Source organism: Zonotrichia albicollis, chromosome 1, assembly GCF_047830755.1.
Source record: "Zonotrichia albicollis isolate bZonAlb1 chromosome 1, bZonAlb1.hap1, whole genome shotgun sequence".
In the NCBI taxonomy this organism is placed as follows: Eukaryota; Metazoa; Chordata; class Aves; order Passeriformes; family Passerellidae; genus Zonotrichia; species Zonotrichia albicollis.
Genome location: NC_133819.1, coordinates 96,404,633 through 96,421,921, shown reverse-complemented (window position 1 = coordinate 96,421,921; position 17,289 = coordinate 96,404,633). Strand labels below are relative to the sequence as shown.

General features: G+C 36.9%; 1 protein-coding gene across 1 annotated transcript in view; it reads left to right on the top strand.

The window, feature by feature from the left end:
• The window catches only part of ZNF407 (zinc finger protein 407), a 336,446-nt gene that overhangs the window by 23,058 nt on the left and 296,099 nt on the right, over nt 1–17,289 (top strand). Inside the window, exons 2-3 of the mRNA XM_074547690.1 lie at nt 3,965–8,793; nt 14,690–14,804. Of these exons, the coding sequence (XP_074403791.1) occupies nt 4,008–8,793; nt 14,690–14,804 (4,901 nt within the window). The 5' untranslated portion in view covers nt 3,965–4,007. The remainder of the gene's footprint in view (nt 1–3,964; nt 8,794–14,689; nt 14,805–17,289) is intronic.

The window sequence follows — 17,289 nt, the reverse complement described above, 5'->3', positions numbered from 1 at the left end:
ATGCTTTGACAGATGAAGGTAGCAGGAAACACAAGGAAGTTTACATCTTGCATTGATTTTAGTCTTGTTGGTCCATGAATAAGGTGGTTCAAGAGCTGATCTTCCCCATTCATACTGCTGTACGAGTTTGGCAGCATTATGTTGCTATCAAAAGGCTTACTCAATCACACTAACAAGTAGGAGTTAGATTTAAGCACATGCTTAGGGTGCCATAGCTTCTGAGGGTTACTTGTTGTATCTAGAGTGTGTTCTTTGATTAGGTTAATAAAATTCCAGATGCTGATTTGCTTGTGATGGTGATCCCTGTGCCAAACTAAGGTAGATCCAAGATTAATTTTCCAAAAAGAAACCCATTTGACCTTGTGCGGTCACTGGGACTGTCCAAACTTTGAGTGCTGTTGATGCCTTCTCCAATGCACTGATTCTTCTATATTACAATACCAAATGCAGGATAGCCTTTAATTAGTGTGGTGACATTTTTGAAAGCAGAAGTGAATTGATTTAGGTAGACAGAGGATTAGGACCACTCATATTTATGATCAGCTTGTGCTTCACCATTGTTCCTAGTACCCAGTGACAAATCTGGAAGAGAGCTTTTGGGGGAGAAGCATACAGCCGAGGAAGCACTACGAGGAGGCTCTTTTTGTCTAAAGGCAGCTAGTGGTGTGCTGAATGCCAGAGGAGTGATAGCCATTCCTGCATTATATCCATGCAGGAGGGAGCCACAGCTGTATTTGGGTGTGAGGCACTAGTCTGCCATCAGGGAGCTGAGCTGTGTGCTACTGAAATTGTGTTAGAGGCATGGCAGTGTGATCTGAGCAAGGCTGCAGCAGGAAGGAGCAGAGCGCTTGGTCCAGGGCTCCAGATCTTGTGTGAGATGTGGAGAACTGAGCAGAACTCAACAAATTGCTGGTCATGGTGCCAGCAAAAAGTAGTGATAGGAGCCATTAAGTGCTTATCAGAAGATGCACTCTTGTCCTACAGGCAGCTTAAAGAGCGACCTAAAAGAAATTGGAGGCTATTTAATTCCTTAGATTAATTAATATTTTAGAGAAACAGCAGCAACTGCCTCATAGTTGTTTTCTTTCATAGAGAATACTTTCTGGATTTTGGTTTCATGCAGGTGCAGACTCCCATGTAGTGATATTTATATATAACAGATTATATGGAAGCGGGACGGAGGCAAATGTAACTTTGGGGAGGGTGTGCAGGGGTCAACTATTTTCATGGCAATTTTGATGTGTGGTAGTGATGAAGTTGGTAAATGTGTATCATTACCATACCTTGCCACAGGTAGCCTGCTGTGCATCTGGACAGAAATTGCCTTGATAATGGTTACTGGTTGTGGGGGTAGATGTGAGGCTGTTGACTTCATTAGAACTGCCTGTGAATGGAACAGAGTGCAGTCCCAGTCTGCGTGCTAGAAGTTTGTCATGAAATGACAGCAGAGATAAGGAATTAGGCAAGAAGTCTGGGGTGTAAGGCATCTTAGCATAGTATTACACATGTGATTATTTTAATTTCATACTGAGGTTATTGGTAGCACCCATGAGGTTTATGTTTTGTATTTTTCACTTTTCTAGCAGCTAGTTTGTAGTTCTTACTACAAACAGCTTACAAAGATAAAATAGAGGAAACACTTTTTTTTTTCCTAAGCACTAGAAAAATCCATAACTGGTGCAGTTGAGTAGGAGAGAAGGTTGGACACCAGAACTGGAATTGCAATCTGGGCACAGAGCAGGATGAAGTTCTGTTGGAGAGTTACTGAGCAGATGCTGAGAAATGAGGATAAAACTGCAGAGGCTGTGTGCAGATGCTCACCTAAAAGAGATGTTTGATTGAGTGGCCGGTGGAGGTGAGCTGAATTTCTGGGGGAGTGCCAGAAAAGGTACATGGTATTTTTGTTGATGGAGAAACTTCTAATTATCCCAGTACAACTTTTGACAGTGGAAATGTTCAATGCCAGTATTAGCTCACTGCTGGACAAGTTTTCTGGTAAATCTAATGGTTTGAGAGGGAAGTGTCCTATAAAGAAGATGGAGAATTGGTTTGAGATTGCAAATAGTTTTGTACAGCAAAGGAAAAACTGCTGCTCTTTCCCAGGCCATTCCCACAATTGGTGCTCTTCCCACAATTGGTGGTGGGCTGGGAACCTGCTGTGGAGGTGCAAGAAGGCAAAGGACCCATGGTTGCTTGTTTAAGGACAGACTTGTGATGCTTGTCACTGAACTAACTTGATTTTTTGCATTATATAAATAAAGCTGTACTGCAGTTAAACCACATCATTTTCATTTGATCTTTTTCTTCTGTATCCCAAACAGATATAACCTATGCTTATAACCTTTTCTGGGTAAGCTTGCACTTCAAAGGCTTCATCTGGTGCTACTATTAATTGCTGTAGTGTTTCTGAACATACTAACAGTGTGCTGACTTATACCAGCTGAGAATATAGCCCTGACTGTTTTCCTTCTGACCAATTGTGATAAGTTTCCATCATGGTTTTGTGAAGAAACAAAAACAGTAGTGCATAAGAATCAGAAAGCCATATTTAGGGGACAGTACTGTGATGATCCTCCAAAGGGCTGTTGTGATCTAGAAGTGGTTATCCTCTTGTTATTTAGGTATAACTAGCTTGGTATAGGTTTGGTCAGTGCTTTAGCTCAATGAAAGACCTACAGTTGAAAAACTGTTCAATGAATGAGACTAATGTACACTCAATTCCCTTTGGGGCTTTCCACAAGTTATTCTTAAGAAGAAAGCACTTTTTTACTTCCATGGATTATAAGTCCAACTGATTTGAATTTATTTTCTGAGTTTAATACTTTCCTACTTTGTCCTCAAATTTAAGCATAATTATTTTTTTACCATGTACTTGATTAGTTTTTTGTACCCTACTTTATCTGTATCAACATTGCAATTACTTAATCTTGTCAGGAAGTACTTACAATTGTGGTCATGGCCTCATTCAATGGGTAACTGAACAAAAAACTGAATACTTGGATCTGCAGCAAATTGATGTTTAAATCATAGTGTAAAGCACGAAGATAAACATTTAGTATTTAATCATCTGTTAAAATGAAATGCATTTTCAATTCTCAGTTGCTTCATATCAAAATGAAAAGGTAATAAATGTCAAGATTTGATTTCCCATCCCCATCCCTCTTATAAACTGTGTTGGTAGCATCAGTTTTCTAGTGGCGGCATCTTCTTGGGAGCAAGAGGGTCACACTGGGCAGTTGAGCAAAAGCTTCTGGTAACTGGATTTGAAGGGTTAAAGTTTGTGCTGGATCTCAAAGGTGCTGCCCTTCTCTGCATTTTTATTTCATGACTTTTTGTTTCTCCTCCCTCCTCCCCAATTAGGAAACAACGTTTTAGAGGATATTTTAGGAATGATGGGAAGCTATACTTGCAGCATATTCTTTTAGAACATGGTTCTTTTTGTGTTTTCCCTCTTTCTCTTTAGCAGGTAATCTAAGCAGAGGAAGAAAAGCAAGCTGCATACTTAAAATATTTAACATTTATGCTGGCTTTGTTTTGCTTGTTGTTGCAGTCATGATTATTTCGCCTGGGAACTTTTAAATTTGAGAAGCTGATTTTCTAGTTCAGGAAAAGTAAAATATTCCATGACCAGTTCCCTGAAAGCCATTAGTATTTTCTGTCCCAAATATACTTCCAGAAACAAAGGTCATGCTTGTCTGCCCAAGTCTAAAGCATGTAGAAGATTACTCCATTACATAAAAACTATGCGATCTAAGTGTTTGCTCACATGGTGGTCATTACTGTGAAAGCTCTGTAACTAGAAGGTGCTGTAGATACCATGGTGAAACTGTTGCCTCATGTCTTTCGTTGTGCCTTTCTTCCTGCCATGATTTAAATTTTCTATATTGCATGGGGTTTTTAAAATTTGATTATTTTAACCTTTAAGTTTGCATAAAAGACTAACAGAAATTATTTTGTTTTGTAGGTGCTAAACCAATGATCTTTAATTGGTAATATCACTGTTAAGAATGGATGGGGAGGAAAATAAGAAGAGAGATGATGTTGATGAGAATTTACAAGTTGAGTTGACAGAAGAATCCCCAAGAAATACATCAGAAGAAAATGCTGGATGTGGCTCTTCATCTCAACAGAAAACAAGGCTTACATCAGATGAAGTGTTCAGGGACCTTGAAAAGAAAGAAAAAGAGAATGGCACAAACAAAACAGCACTTTCAGAATCAACCGGTCTGGATGTTGTTGAAGCAAAGAAACCTGAAAATGTCTCCAGGAAAAGAAAGCTGAGTTCTTCAGAAGACATGAAAGATACTGGAAGAAAATTGCAAAAAGTTTTAGCTGGAGAATCATGTGGTACAATACCTGGAACTGTAAAAGAGGAAGGAGTCACCAGTGGTCCTGATAGTGACATATTTAATACAGATATCCTGTGCCTACGATATGATTTCAGATGTGCTGCTGATGATGCCATATTGAAAATTCAAAAGGAAAATAAACATTCACAAGACATGTCAGCTGCTGTTTCTGATAAATTATATTCTTCAGAAGAAACCAGTGTTGTCTGTACAGATGGAAACATAGACAAACACCCTAAAGGCAAAATGAGAGATCAGTGTTTACCTTCCTGCTCTGATAAGGAAAAACATAAACAAGAAAGCCTCTCTAAACCATCCAAAGAGCAAATACATCCTCACTGTGGTTGCATAGGTGAGTGTAGTTCAACGTCACATATGCATGTTAAGCGAGATCGTGAGAAATCCAAGATATTTTCTTGTGATCTTTGTGGTTTTCAGAGTGCTGAAGAGAGTCTTCTAAATTCTCATTTCCTTGGCAAGACTCACCTTCGACGTCAAAATCTTGCTGCACGGGGAGGATTTGTACAGATATTGACAAAAAAATCTTTTAAAAACCAACAATCTACTGCAACCAAAGAGAGGAATGTCAGGGCAAAACCTGGGACCAATAAATTAAGGGCAAGAACTGCTGATGCAAAAGAATTAAGTATTTGCAGTGCACTGAAAGGCTCAAAAGTAAGCTTATCTAAACAAAATGATGGCAGCAAACTTGTTGAAATGATACCATCTTCAAATACTCCCACTGAAAAAACAGATACTATGACAGAAGAAACATCGCTTTCTTCTGGTACAGAAGGAAATGATAAAGTTCAAACTGAAAAACTAGGAATACCGGGACCATCAGAAAATATTTTGCAGAAAACAGAATCGCTTCCAACTACCAAAAAGCTACTTAATAGTTTACACAGGAAAAAGAGATTTGATAAACTGAAACACAAAAGAAATGTTTTCTTGTTAAGGTCTTCCTTTGGACAGAGTAGGTCTTCTAGATTAAAAAGGCAGGTTAGAAGAAGATACAGATTGTTGGGGAATAGTAAGAGACCCAAATCTGAAACTCGGAGAGTACATGAAAAGCCTATCTCCAGCACACAGCTTAAACATGGTGAATCAAGCCCTGTGTCTCATACAGAACTAGAAACAGATGCTGAAAGTAATTGCAATACTGCTGCAGAAATACAAGATCTTACTGAATATAAGCCGAATACCCCTTCTTCTAGCACTGCAGGTGCTAAAGATTCTGAAGTTAAACTTATTGCTGATGATGGTGCACTTCATACTTGCCTGGATTGTGGTCATGTTTTTCACGACCGAGAAAGTTTGGAAACTCATATTGCAAAGCTTCATACAAAAAGGATCCAGTTTCATAGTCAGATAGGTAGCTATTCCTCTGGAGTCAGGGAAGATGTGAAGCAACACTGTCAGGAGAGTAAACACCAGATGGGTGGTTGTAGCTTTAATTGTCAGCTCTGTTCATTTACCAGCTTGAATGTGGACAGCCTTCAAAGCCACATGAGTGAAGTGCACAAAATGCCCCACAGTTGTCCAGCTTGCGTTCTTTTTTTTCAATTGGAAGAAGAGCTGATAAATCATCAAAAAAATGAGAAACATGATGGTTCATTATTTCAGCAAGCTACTCCAATGAGTAACAGTGATCAGACCTTGCAAGTGGTACCTTACAATGACTCAGTATCGAACAATAGCCAAAGACTTGCAAAGGAAATGGAAGTGTCAATGCAAGCGAAAACTCCAGACTCTTCCTACATAAATCATAGAAATGAACTAAAGCATTCTGTTCTGAATAAAACCCAATTTCAATGTAAAAAGTGTTTTTATAAGACGAGATCTTCCACAGTTCTTACAAGGCACATAAAACTCCGACATGCACAAGAGTATCACTTCCTTTGCAAGGCGTGTAATCTCTACTCACTGAGTAAGGAAGGAATGGAGAAACATATCAAAAGAAGCAAGCATCTTGAAAATGCCAGGAAAAACAACATTGGACTACGTTTTGAAGAATGTATTGTAAAGGTTTGTGTTGGTGTTGGCGGTATTAAATCAGTGGTGGATACTTCCATTGCTGGGAGTGGAAGTACAGAGTTGGATAAAGAAATTACAGATGTTTCATCCTCTTCTGTGGAAGACTTATCGAGAAATAAGGAATTTGTTCTACTTGAGCAAAGGATTGGTGAAAATGAATTGGTTTTAGCTGATGCATCCCGAGGAGGGAAGCCTAAAGGTACTATTTCTAGGACATGTACCCATTGTGGCCTTTTGGCCTCCAGTGTTACGAATTTGACTGTTCACATCAGGCGAAAGCACAGTCATCAGTACAGCTATTTGTGTAAGGTTTGCAATTACTACACTGTCACCAAAGGAGATATGGAACGTCACTGTGCAACCAAAAAACACAAAAGCCGTGTTGAAATAGAAGGATGTGGAAAACAGAACTCGGAGATCATCGTTGGCCCTGAAGGAGGTAATTTTGAATCCATGAGCAAGAAGATTAACAGCCCCATGACTGCCTTGCCTGAACATGTTGAGGATGGTGGCCAGTCAGATTTGGAAAATTCTATCTTAGACAATCAGGAAGTTGAGCGAGGAGATGCTGAGTTAAAAGCCACAAGTGCCAGTAAGCTGCCAGATATGCAGCTTGGAAGGAATCCACTGAATATAAACCAACATGTGTTGCTGGAACCAGCAAGGGTTGCTCAAGACTGTGACCCAAGCTTCCAGAGGAGAGCCATGGGTGCAAACGACAACAAGTGTGTACACTGCGGCTTCATTGCCCATTCTGCTGCTTCTTTAGAGCTGCACGTGAAGCGAAAACATACAAAACAATTTGAATTCTATTGCATGGCTTGTGACTACTATGCTGTTACTCGCAGAGAGATGATAAGGCATGCAGCAACAGAGAAACACAAAATTAGAAGAGAATCTTATGTGTGTTCTTCTTCTGGGGAGGAAGCAAATGCAGCAAATATCACTAAAGAAGGCACTGCTTTGCCTCAAGAGGAGCACCATCACAGTGCAGGAGAATCAAAATTTAATTTAGATGAAACAAAGTGTGCCAATGATGCATCAGATGGTGATGATATGAATAAAAGCTTTACTGAGTGTGCTGCCTTAAATGAAAATACATCTCCAGGAATCTCTAAAGATGTCAATTCCCAAAATGCAGTAGGACATAAACTTGATAAGGAGTCTACAAATGGAGGAGAAAACCCTTATTGTGAAGGATTCCAGCAAACTCCTCAGAAAGATAAAGTTGCTGAACTTGTCAAGGAAGTATCAGTTAAAGAAACAAGTACTTGTGAGGTGCAGAAGAGTAAGCATGGTCAGGAGCTGCTCTACTCAGATGACGACTGCACTGCAGAAAATCAAAATAGATCAAGCCACACAAACTGCGATTCAGCAAAAGGTGTGGAGAGCTTGGAAGAAAGTAGTGAAAACCCAGAAGCAGAATGTAGAGACGAAGACAGTCTCACAAAAAAATCACTGAAGAAAAATAACCCACTTATGCTAAGTCTTCCAGAAACAAGTAGTGCAGTAGAGCAATCAAATTTTGCTGGAAACACTGGAGAAGCAGTACAAAATAGACATAGTTTAGATGGTGACAGAAGTTTCAGAGAGGATCCTACTGGGGAGGAGGAAGAAGCCCTTATGGAAGCACAACGTGAAGCTGAAGTAACTATAAATAACAATGTTTGGGAGGCAGATGGCTCAACAGCTGAGGGCACGCAAGAAAGTAGTAATGAGGCTTTAGGAACAGTTATCAGTGCTGATGATAAAGGAAAGGCAATGCAAAATGCTGGCAAGTTTGATTCTTCTATAGTGAGGTTAAAAAGTCATCAAGATGGAGAGGCCACTGACCATTCTGCAGAAGGACAGATGTCGGGGGCAGTGAAAGCTAGTGAGCTCACAGTGACAGCAGACACTTCAACAAGTGGTGGGAAAAAGAAGAAGTCAGAAGGAATTTCCCTTGGGGAATCGACACGTATTCGCTGCGATGACTGTGGTTTTCTAGCAGATGGTTTGAGCGGACTAAATGTTCACATAGCCATGAAACATCCTTCAAAAGAAAAGCATTTTCATTGCTTACTCTGTGGAAAATCATTTTACACAGAAAGCAACCTTCACCAGCACTTGGCCAGTGCTGGGCACATGCGAAACGAGCAGGCGAGCGTGGAGGAGCTGCCTGAAGGAGGTGCAACCTTTAAGTGTTTGAAGTGCACGGAGCCCTTCGATTCCGAGCAGAGCTTGTTTCTCCACATCAAAGAGCAACATGAAGAGCTGCTGCGGGAAGTCAATAAATACATTGTTGAAGACACTGAGCAGATAAACAGGGAGAGGGAAGAGAACCAAGGCAATGTCTGCAAGTATTGTGGGAAGATGTGTAGAAGTAGCAATTCCATGGCCTTCCTAGCTCACATCCGTACCCACACAGGTATGGAAACACTGTCGTTGCAATTGGCCTCTTTCAAACAGTGAATTATACCATTGGTCTTTTTCTGCTTGTTAAGCCCTTTTATATTTCTTAGGAACTGGCATTTTTATCGCCTGATAAGCCCCTGATGAAATTCAAAGTTATCTAAAAGGGTATGAAAATACAGTGATCAAAGGGCAGAAAATGTAAGAACATTTCAAGTACAGCCACCCTTCTGCTTTTTGTTTCATATAGAGAGATTTTCTTCCTTTTAATCCACATTGTAACCATTCATTGGTTCTTACATGATGAAGCAGTGGTGGTTTGAGAGATTAGCTAGCTGTTCTTTCTAACTTTCTCTTCTGTGCAGTTGTTTAGTATCCAAATTGTTTATTTCTTTTCAATTAAGCGAAACTTGTAGCATTTCAGCATTACATAATACTTCAGAATAGATGTTTGATATTATATCACTCCTAAATAAATACCAATAAGAAACAACAAGAGGTTTTGGTAGAAATAAGTTATAGCGGTTGGAATTGGTCAGCCTTTTTGGAAGGTGGCATGCAGTGCTGATGTGTTGCACAGGGGTGTAGCATCTGATTTAGTTTCTGTGCTGATCACACTTTAAATTCATTTTTATGTTTAATTTTAAGTGGAAAATTTAAAAACATTTCTGTAGAAAAATGCATAAGCTGCAGTTCTAAATTTATGTAAAAATTCACTGCGATGTTTCTATAAACCTGCCATACATTCTTTATTTTAAATAGACAGCTTTTCTAAATCACTGAGCTCTGCTTAGACAAGTGGTGTCTCCATGGTTGAATTTATGAGTGGATTTGAATAATAAATTCACATTTCAATGAACATATTTTCATTAAAACTGTAAGGTTTATTTTACTGTACTTTTAAATAATGGCTTATTATGGAAGCTATAGTTTAAATTCATGCAGTATTTGAAACTTAGTGCATGGTTACAAGAAAGAGAACAAAAAGGTAACAAAAAGAAGCATAAAAGAATGGTAATTCCTGGCATAATCCTAAAATAGTTTTGTAAGTTTTTTTTATGAAAAGGCAAGGGCGTGACTGGACAACAAATCCTAAAAATTAATCTTGGGGAACAGAGACATTGTATTTCAAACCTTTCAAAGTATTTTACGGTAACTGCAGCATTCATGTATACCAATAACTCACATACTTAATACTTTCAGCATTACTTCTGTCCTGTCAATAGCGTAGTTTTCTGTATTGCTTCAGCTAATATCCAACTTGGAATGCAGTGTTAAGTCTTCAGAGGGATGCTCATGTTCACATGGTCAGAACAGCTGTATAAGCCCTTAATATGCCCTCTTACGGCAGATAAAACTGAATAAAACTAAGGGGGAGGATGCTAATGGAGCTCTCTTTAGAATTCTTTATGCAACTGTCTGGTCAAGACATGTTGCTTATAATTGATGTGTCCATTACTTGAATTCTCTTGTAATTATAGTCAATAAGTCTTGTAAATGTGTTAAAGCTCACTAAAAGCATACAAATTCAAGAACAGAGTAAGGCTAATAATTTAAAATAATCAATGTAGGCATTTCAGCACTTAATTTCCCTTGTGTGTTGATAGCTGATCATTCTTAATCCATTAAGATTTATTTAGTCGTTTACAATGCAAAATAGGTTTGCACTGGTCACTTGTGCCATTTGAAAATGTCCACCAGGTTAAGTGCAGAATGTAGTCCATTAGTCTTCCTTGACTATATGTATTAATTGCATTTAAAATCAAGTTAATGTGGATGTGAAAGTGAGGTAACTATCAATATATGACAAAGCAATCCTACTTACATAAGTTACATCATTGATTGTAACATTTAGTAAAAGTTAGTGTACTTTTTAACATCTTGTGTGTAGGTCTTATCATGGAGTATATTTTTACTGTGCTTTTGGATAGCACTAAATATGCAAAGCAAAGTGAAAGAATACATTTAATTTTGCAAGAAATTTTTTGGTGCAGAAGTATAGAAGGGTTACAGAACAGAGTTTTATCTGTCCTCTTTCTCATTACAACTTTAAATGAAATGGTTTTCTTATGCTTTGCTTATTCACATAAATAGTAATGTGGAGACTTTTATTAATACTTAATGGCAAGAAGGCTTTCTCTTCCAATCTGTATTTTCCTGTTTGTGGTTCTCTTCTTATAGAACCTTTTCTTCTCATCTGTGTCACAGAGGATGCAGTTTAATAACAAACAAATATGTTTACCTAACTGATTGGGAGCAGTGGCAGTGGCAGAAGGAAATGACCTACTGCACCAACTGTGTGTAACATTGGTGAGGCAAAGTCCACCATTTCTAGCTTCTGATCTATCCAGGGTAACAACAGGTGCACAAAAGCACAGCCACACATTTTCCCATTTATTATTCTGATTATATGCATTTAAAAAAGTCTTTCATTAGCATCTGGATGTGCATAAATAGGTTTATATACATGTGTATGTATGTGTAACCATCACCAACTCCCTTCCTTTTTTTGAGTAATCAGTGATGATTTGAGGTGATGGAGGAAAGGGAAGGGAAAGTTGCATAAAGATACAACTAATAATTTCCATTAATAGAAAAATACTGTTTCAAAATACCATTAAATAATGTAGGAGATTTTCACATTGCAAATGAAAGGAAAGCATCGCTGTAGAGGACCTAACAAGTAAATCCATCACATGTTGACAAGTGAAAATGAGGAAATGTAAAGAAAAATAAAAGGAGTAGTAGAGGTGGAAGACTTTTTAGTTTGCAATTGATGGAGGTCCCATAAACTTAATTAACAATCAACATCTGAGGAAAAATCACCTGCAACTGCATCATCTGTGTTTCTTTTCTCATCAGTTTCTCAGTTAGTGGCAGTTGTGCACAGTGCAAATATGCTGTGTTACTCCCCATGTCCTAAACCTAGGAGGAAATGGTATGATGACATTTTGTGTGGTTCTGCTCACTTTGTATTGGGCCTGAGATGGGAGCACAGCAATGCCTGCAGGTGCAGGTCAGGTTGCCTTTGGCAGGCCTAAAGCTGCAACAGTGAATTTTTTCTTAAAGCTTTGGGTCTTTATTGTCCGAATGTAAAGCAAGGATTATGGACTCAGTTCTTTTTTTTATGAAACAGTAGAATGGTTTTTGTCTGTTGGACCTGAACTCTTAAATTTAGTCTTATTTTCAGTTTGGTGTGGTGGTGTTAGTTTTTGTTTGTTTTGTTGTTATTGTTCTGTTTTGTTTTTGTATGTTGTTGGTTGGTTTGGTGTTCCCCCAGTTGTTAAGGGCCTTATTGTTTCCTGCTACCATCAGAAAATGTACATTTGTTTTCCATGCCATAACTTGTGGGTAAAGTAGTTTGGCGGATTTTTTGGGTTTTTTTTTATTTTTTTGGCTATTTTTTGAATAATTTGGTTGGAAAGATGATATAGTGAAAGCATTTTTCTCTTTTTTTTCTGAGAACTTAAAGCCAAATGTGAATCCAGTAGTATCACAGTTTAAAACAGCATAAGAGAACCATTGAAGTTGGTGATAAATATGGCTAAGAAATGGTTAAATGTTTTACATTGCTTCAGACAGTTTTATGGCAAATACAATTTTTTTTTTTTTACCATTAATTTAAATCACAGTCTAATGTCTTCATTTTTAGTATAAAATTTTGGGTTGTTCCATCCAAGAACATACTGGAACAAATTTGGCACCAGCAACCTGAAAGGGAGATACGCTGCTTTTGTTTCAGGTGATAAGTACCGACTGGAGCCTGCCAGCACTTGAATTTTCATGGAGTTTAAATGGAGATGTTAACAGATATTCTGCTCTGGATCTGAGAAAAAAAAAATCAAAAGCCCTCAAGGCCTCAGTGATTTTTGGATGAGAGCAGTCAACAGAATAATACATTTCTGTATTGTCAGCACACTGTAGTCACGATTGGTCTGAACCCGAGTTCTTCACAAAGGAGTCATGTAAATGGAAAACAGCAAAGGTCTTGTATGGAGGCCCTGTGGGACACCTGCAGTAACAGAATGAGGAACGAATTTACAATTTAATCAGTAGGAGAGAAACTAAGGGAACATAGGATAAAATCCACATGGTATTTGAATTCTGTGAGAAAAAAAGAGCAGTATAAGCACCAATAGATTTAAAAAAAAAACCATCTTCACCTGTGACGTTGTTGTTATTAATTGTCCAGCTAAAGATCACAAGTTAAAGCATTAACTTTTAGTGGTCTTTTAATGCAAAGATAAGGTTTTATTTTTTATTTGCCCTGGTTTCTTTGTAGAATGCAATGTTGATTTGAAATGTCACCAAATTAATGATTAATTCAGTTTTATCAGGATCATTTAAATAAACTGGGGTTTTTTTCAGTGTGATGGATAGAATGTGATTGCTGTGAGCTGCAGTCTGAACCTGCTTTTGACATTTAAACATATAAAGCTGACTAGATATAACCATTGAGGTGCTAAATATATTTTACATCTACTTCCAACAGTAGAAATGGAAGTATTAAGAGATCTGGCTTCATTGTCATTGAACTGTGAAATATTCAACCTTGTCTGCCTGTGCTTAGTACTGTTGACTTTTTTATTTCAGTTAGAAGATTAAAATTAAATGCTTCATTTTTCGTTAGCTTTTGAGAATTAAATTGAAATTTAAGACTCTAAAATTTTTTACTAAGATCCTCAATTTCACAAGTAGATTCTTGGAGGATGTTCTATTTTCAAGGGCAAAGTAAAAAGGTTCATTGATCAAGTATGATATAGTGCAACATTTTTCTTATCAGAGCTCTTTATGTATATTTATTAAAGATCACATATTTCACATTATGCTTAACTGTATTGGAAGAAGTACTTCACAAAACATATACTAAACATAATATGGAGACTCTTTGACCATATTGTACTTACTTTTAACTGCAATTCTCTGATTTTGATTTATTGATTTAAGGATTTAGTGGTCAGAAAGTGGGAAAGTGCTTCTAGAATGATGTTGCTGCGTAATAACCTGGGGACTGACATGTGCCAAATTTAACTATGGCAGTAAAAAAGACAGTTTTTCCATCTTGAGAGATGATCACTGTTAATTAAGACAGACAAATAATTTGACTTTTTGCTGAACTGATATGGTACAAGAAATAGGTTGATACTTTTTCCTTGGAGAAATAATTTCAGAGTTCTTTGGTCTGCAGCAGACATTTAATATTAAAGTTTGTTCTTGAAATAAATAATAGCCAAAATGTCAATACTTCTGGTTTGCAGAATAATCATAAATTCTTGACCATAAAACAGTCATAAAGGCATAATATTTTATCCACTGTATATTCATACATTGCATGCCATTACAATAGCTAGGTGATGAATCATTTGCTGTGTGTGACAGAACAAATCTGAAATACCAATGCTAATGTGAAATCTATTCAAAGTTGGAAGACTTGTAATATTATTTTACTTTAAAAATATTTGCTAAAAAAAAAGAAAATGTTTTGCAGTTTAAACTGATACTAGTCCACTTTAAGACCATTACCTGAGTTTCAGCATCTGGCCATTGGGAAAGACATAGAACAACTTTTGCCATCTTTTTGAAACATCATCTACCTATAGTATTTTCTGCTCATTTTAATGTATTTTGTGGGTTTTAATGAGAAGAAAAGACCAGATTTAAAGTTAAGAGGGTATTTTCTGTGATCTTGAACTTGAGAAAACTTTAATGAGTAATGTATAGAATACACTATCTGTGTCCTGGGAGTTATAAATTTATGTACAAGACACTTTTTTATTAGGCAAAAATCTCAAACAGGTTAAATGTGGGATAGGTTTTCAAAAGGTTATTTTTCCTCAGGAATTTTTATTTCTTTAACCATGGGTGATATTTTATTCTAATTCAATTCATATCTTATGCTAAATTTTACTTAGGATCAAAGCCATTCAAGTGCAAGATATGCCACTTTGCAACAGCTCAGCTTGGAGATGCCAGAAACCATGTCAAGAGGCACCTTGGGATGAGGGAATACAAGTGTCATGTCTGTGGGTGAGTAAATTGAAACAGTCTCCACCATGGTTAACCAGGAGAAGAGCACAGAATATGCATTGTTTCAGAATTGAAAACTGTGATGTGAGCAAGAGTGGCTAAAATTATGCATGCATATCCTCCTTTCCATTGTTATGGTAAATTCCTTAAATACAGTTATGACATTCTTTTCCCACTTCTAATCCTGCACTGAAGATGAGCAATTTTATGGGCTACAAGGTCAATTTGAACCTGTAATCTGTAAATTGACTAAATTATAGGATGTTCATTCACATTGCCAGGGAGAACTGTAAATTCCATTTAAAGACATAAAAAATATATAATATAGACTTTACTTTGTGGGGTTTTTTCTTTTGCTATACTGTTATAATTTTAGTACCATTAACAGATTTCGGGACTCCATTAGGGTTTTCATTCTTTATGAAAACAAAACAGAAGACAGATTTTTCAAACAAACTGATCTAAAATATTGCAGGCATAAGACTTTTAAAATAAATTGAAGTCTTTTATGTGTTCTTGTGTTCCTGTTTGTTACCCAAAAAAATCTTGTTTTTCTTCTCACAATCGTTACTTCCTTAGAAGGATCGTTCATAATGTTTAATTGTCCTTCAAATGTGTTGCATTTAATAGGAGGCATTGAGACTCCTTAATGCAAAACTAATTAATTTAGCAGAAATGTTTAAAAGGTTTTAAAATGCCATGGCATATATGGTACATCATAGGACATTCAGAGTTGGATTTTAATACCCTAGTTCTGATTAAAAATATATTTTAATGTTATTAGGCTGAAGAAATTAACTAATATATGCATCATATAAAAACATTTTACGCAAACCTATGTAACCTGCTATAGCAGTCTTATGGCTAATGTGTAGAAGAGCACAGGTTCAATTAGATGGTGCTGTGCACACATGCATGGTGTGGTGTGATGTTGGGGATAATATTCAGCAGGAGGAGGTTTTTTAGCCTTAGTGTACCAATCTGCTGCAGGACAAAGTGAGTTACACATTTTAGAGGACAAGTGAATCTTCAGCTGAAGATGCAGCTGAGTGATTTCACTGATTCATCTCTCTGTTTTTCTAATAATTTTGCATGTGGCATTGTGAGATACTTTGGATGAGTTTACTCAAGAAAATTAATTGCTGACTTCTTGAAATAAGAAATAAAAATGTATGAGCCTAATTCTTAAGTCCACTATATATCAGTAGTAGGATAACTTGTGCTACTCCTTATTTTGAAGCATAGTTAAAATGAATGTTGTAAGGTATTTTATATTGTTTAAAAATCTTATTTGCTGTCTCTGCTTTATCAATTGCCAAGAACTTGGCGTGGAAGATAGTTAAAAACTACAGATCCACACAAGTGTTTGGCAAGGGCTAAACTCTCTTCCTTAGAAGCTGTCCTTGACATTGGTTGTTTGTTCAATTCCCATTTAACTTAAACTGAAAAATCGTAATATTTTTTTAAATATTTCATAGTGAGAGGAAAAGTAAAAAAAAATCAAACCAGAAAATACAGTATCTTTTCCAAAAAAAGGAATAGAATGAAAATTATTAGGATTTGGCATAGTGCCTCATTTTTTCAAAAACTCATTCTATCACTTCAGGATTGACATGTCTGACAGAACCTGTCTCAGAAATTGCACAACTCTCGGCTGGGATTCACAATAGTTATGGAACAGAGAGAGCAAAAGATGTATGAATGATTTAAACTTTGGATTGAAACGGTAGTCATTTTCCTAAGCTGATTGCTTTCTCTGTGTTGCTGACATGTCATACCTGGTAGCCAGGCAGCTACTTATTTTCCATTTTTGTGTATTGTTAATTTGCGTCAACAACATGGAGCTGTGCTATTTAGATATGGCAAAACAATCAGTAAGAGACACACACCTCAATACCCCATGCTTACAAAAATCTGATTTATATCCATGTTTAAATAATCATCACATTTCACTTGATGTGCACCAAAAATGTATTTTAACAATCATATACCAGCACTGATTTATTTGGAAAAGCCATTTTTGCACTGTAGCTAACAGTCCTGAAGAATTGATTGGGATGTGAAGGAGGAATGACCAGAGCAGTTTGAACCATAGTCCATATAATGAATATGCCATCTTATATGTGGAAGAGGAGAAAAAAGTGTTAATAACCTGTGCTGTATTTGTGCTCTTTTAATTGAAAGGACTGGGTAGCTTGTTGGTTAAAAAAATAAAGTAGCAACATAAAAAAGGATAAAATTGCTAGGATTGGCTATCGGATTAGTGGCACTATAGAGCATTGGTACATTAACACCACTGACAATGTCAATTCATTATCATTGATGGCTAAATAATCTTAGAAATGCTCAGTGGACCTATTAGTTCCTGAACATAAGCAGCTCATGCTGCATTTCTTCATTAGCTTTAATTGCTATAAATTTTACCTTTTTAAAAATCATGCTTTAAAAGGTGAAGTGATCTTTCAGGAACATTAACTCTGTAATT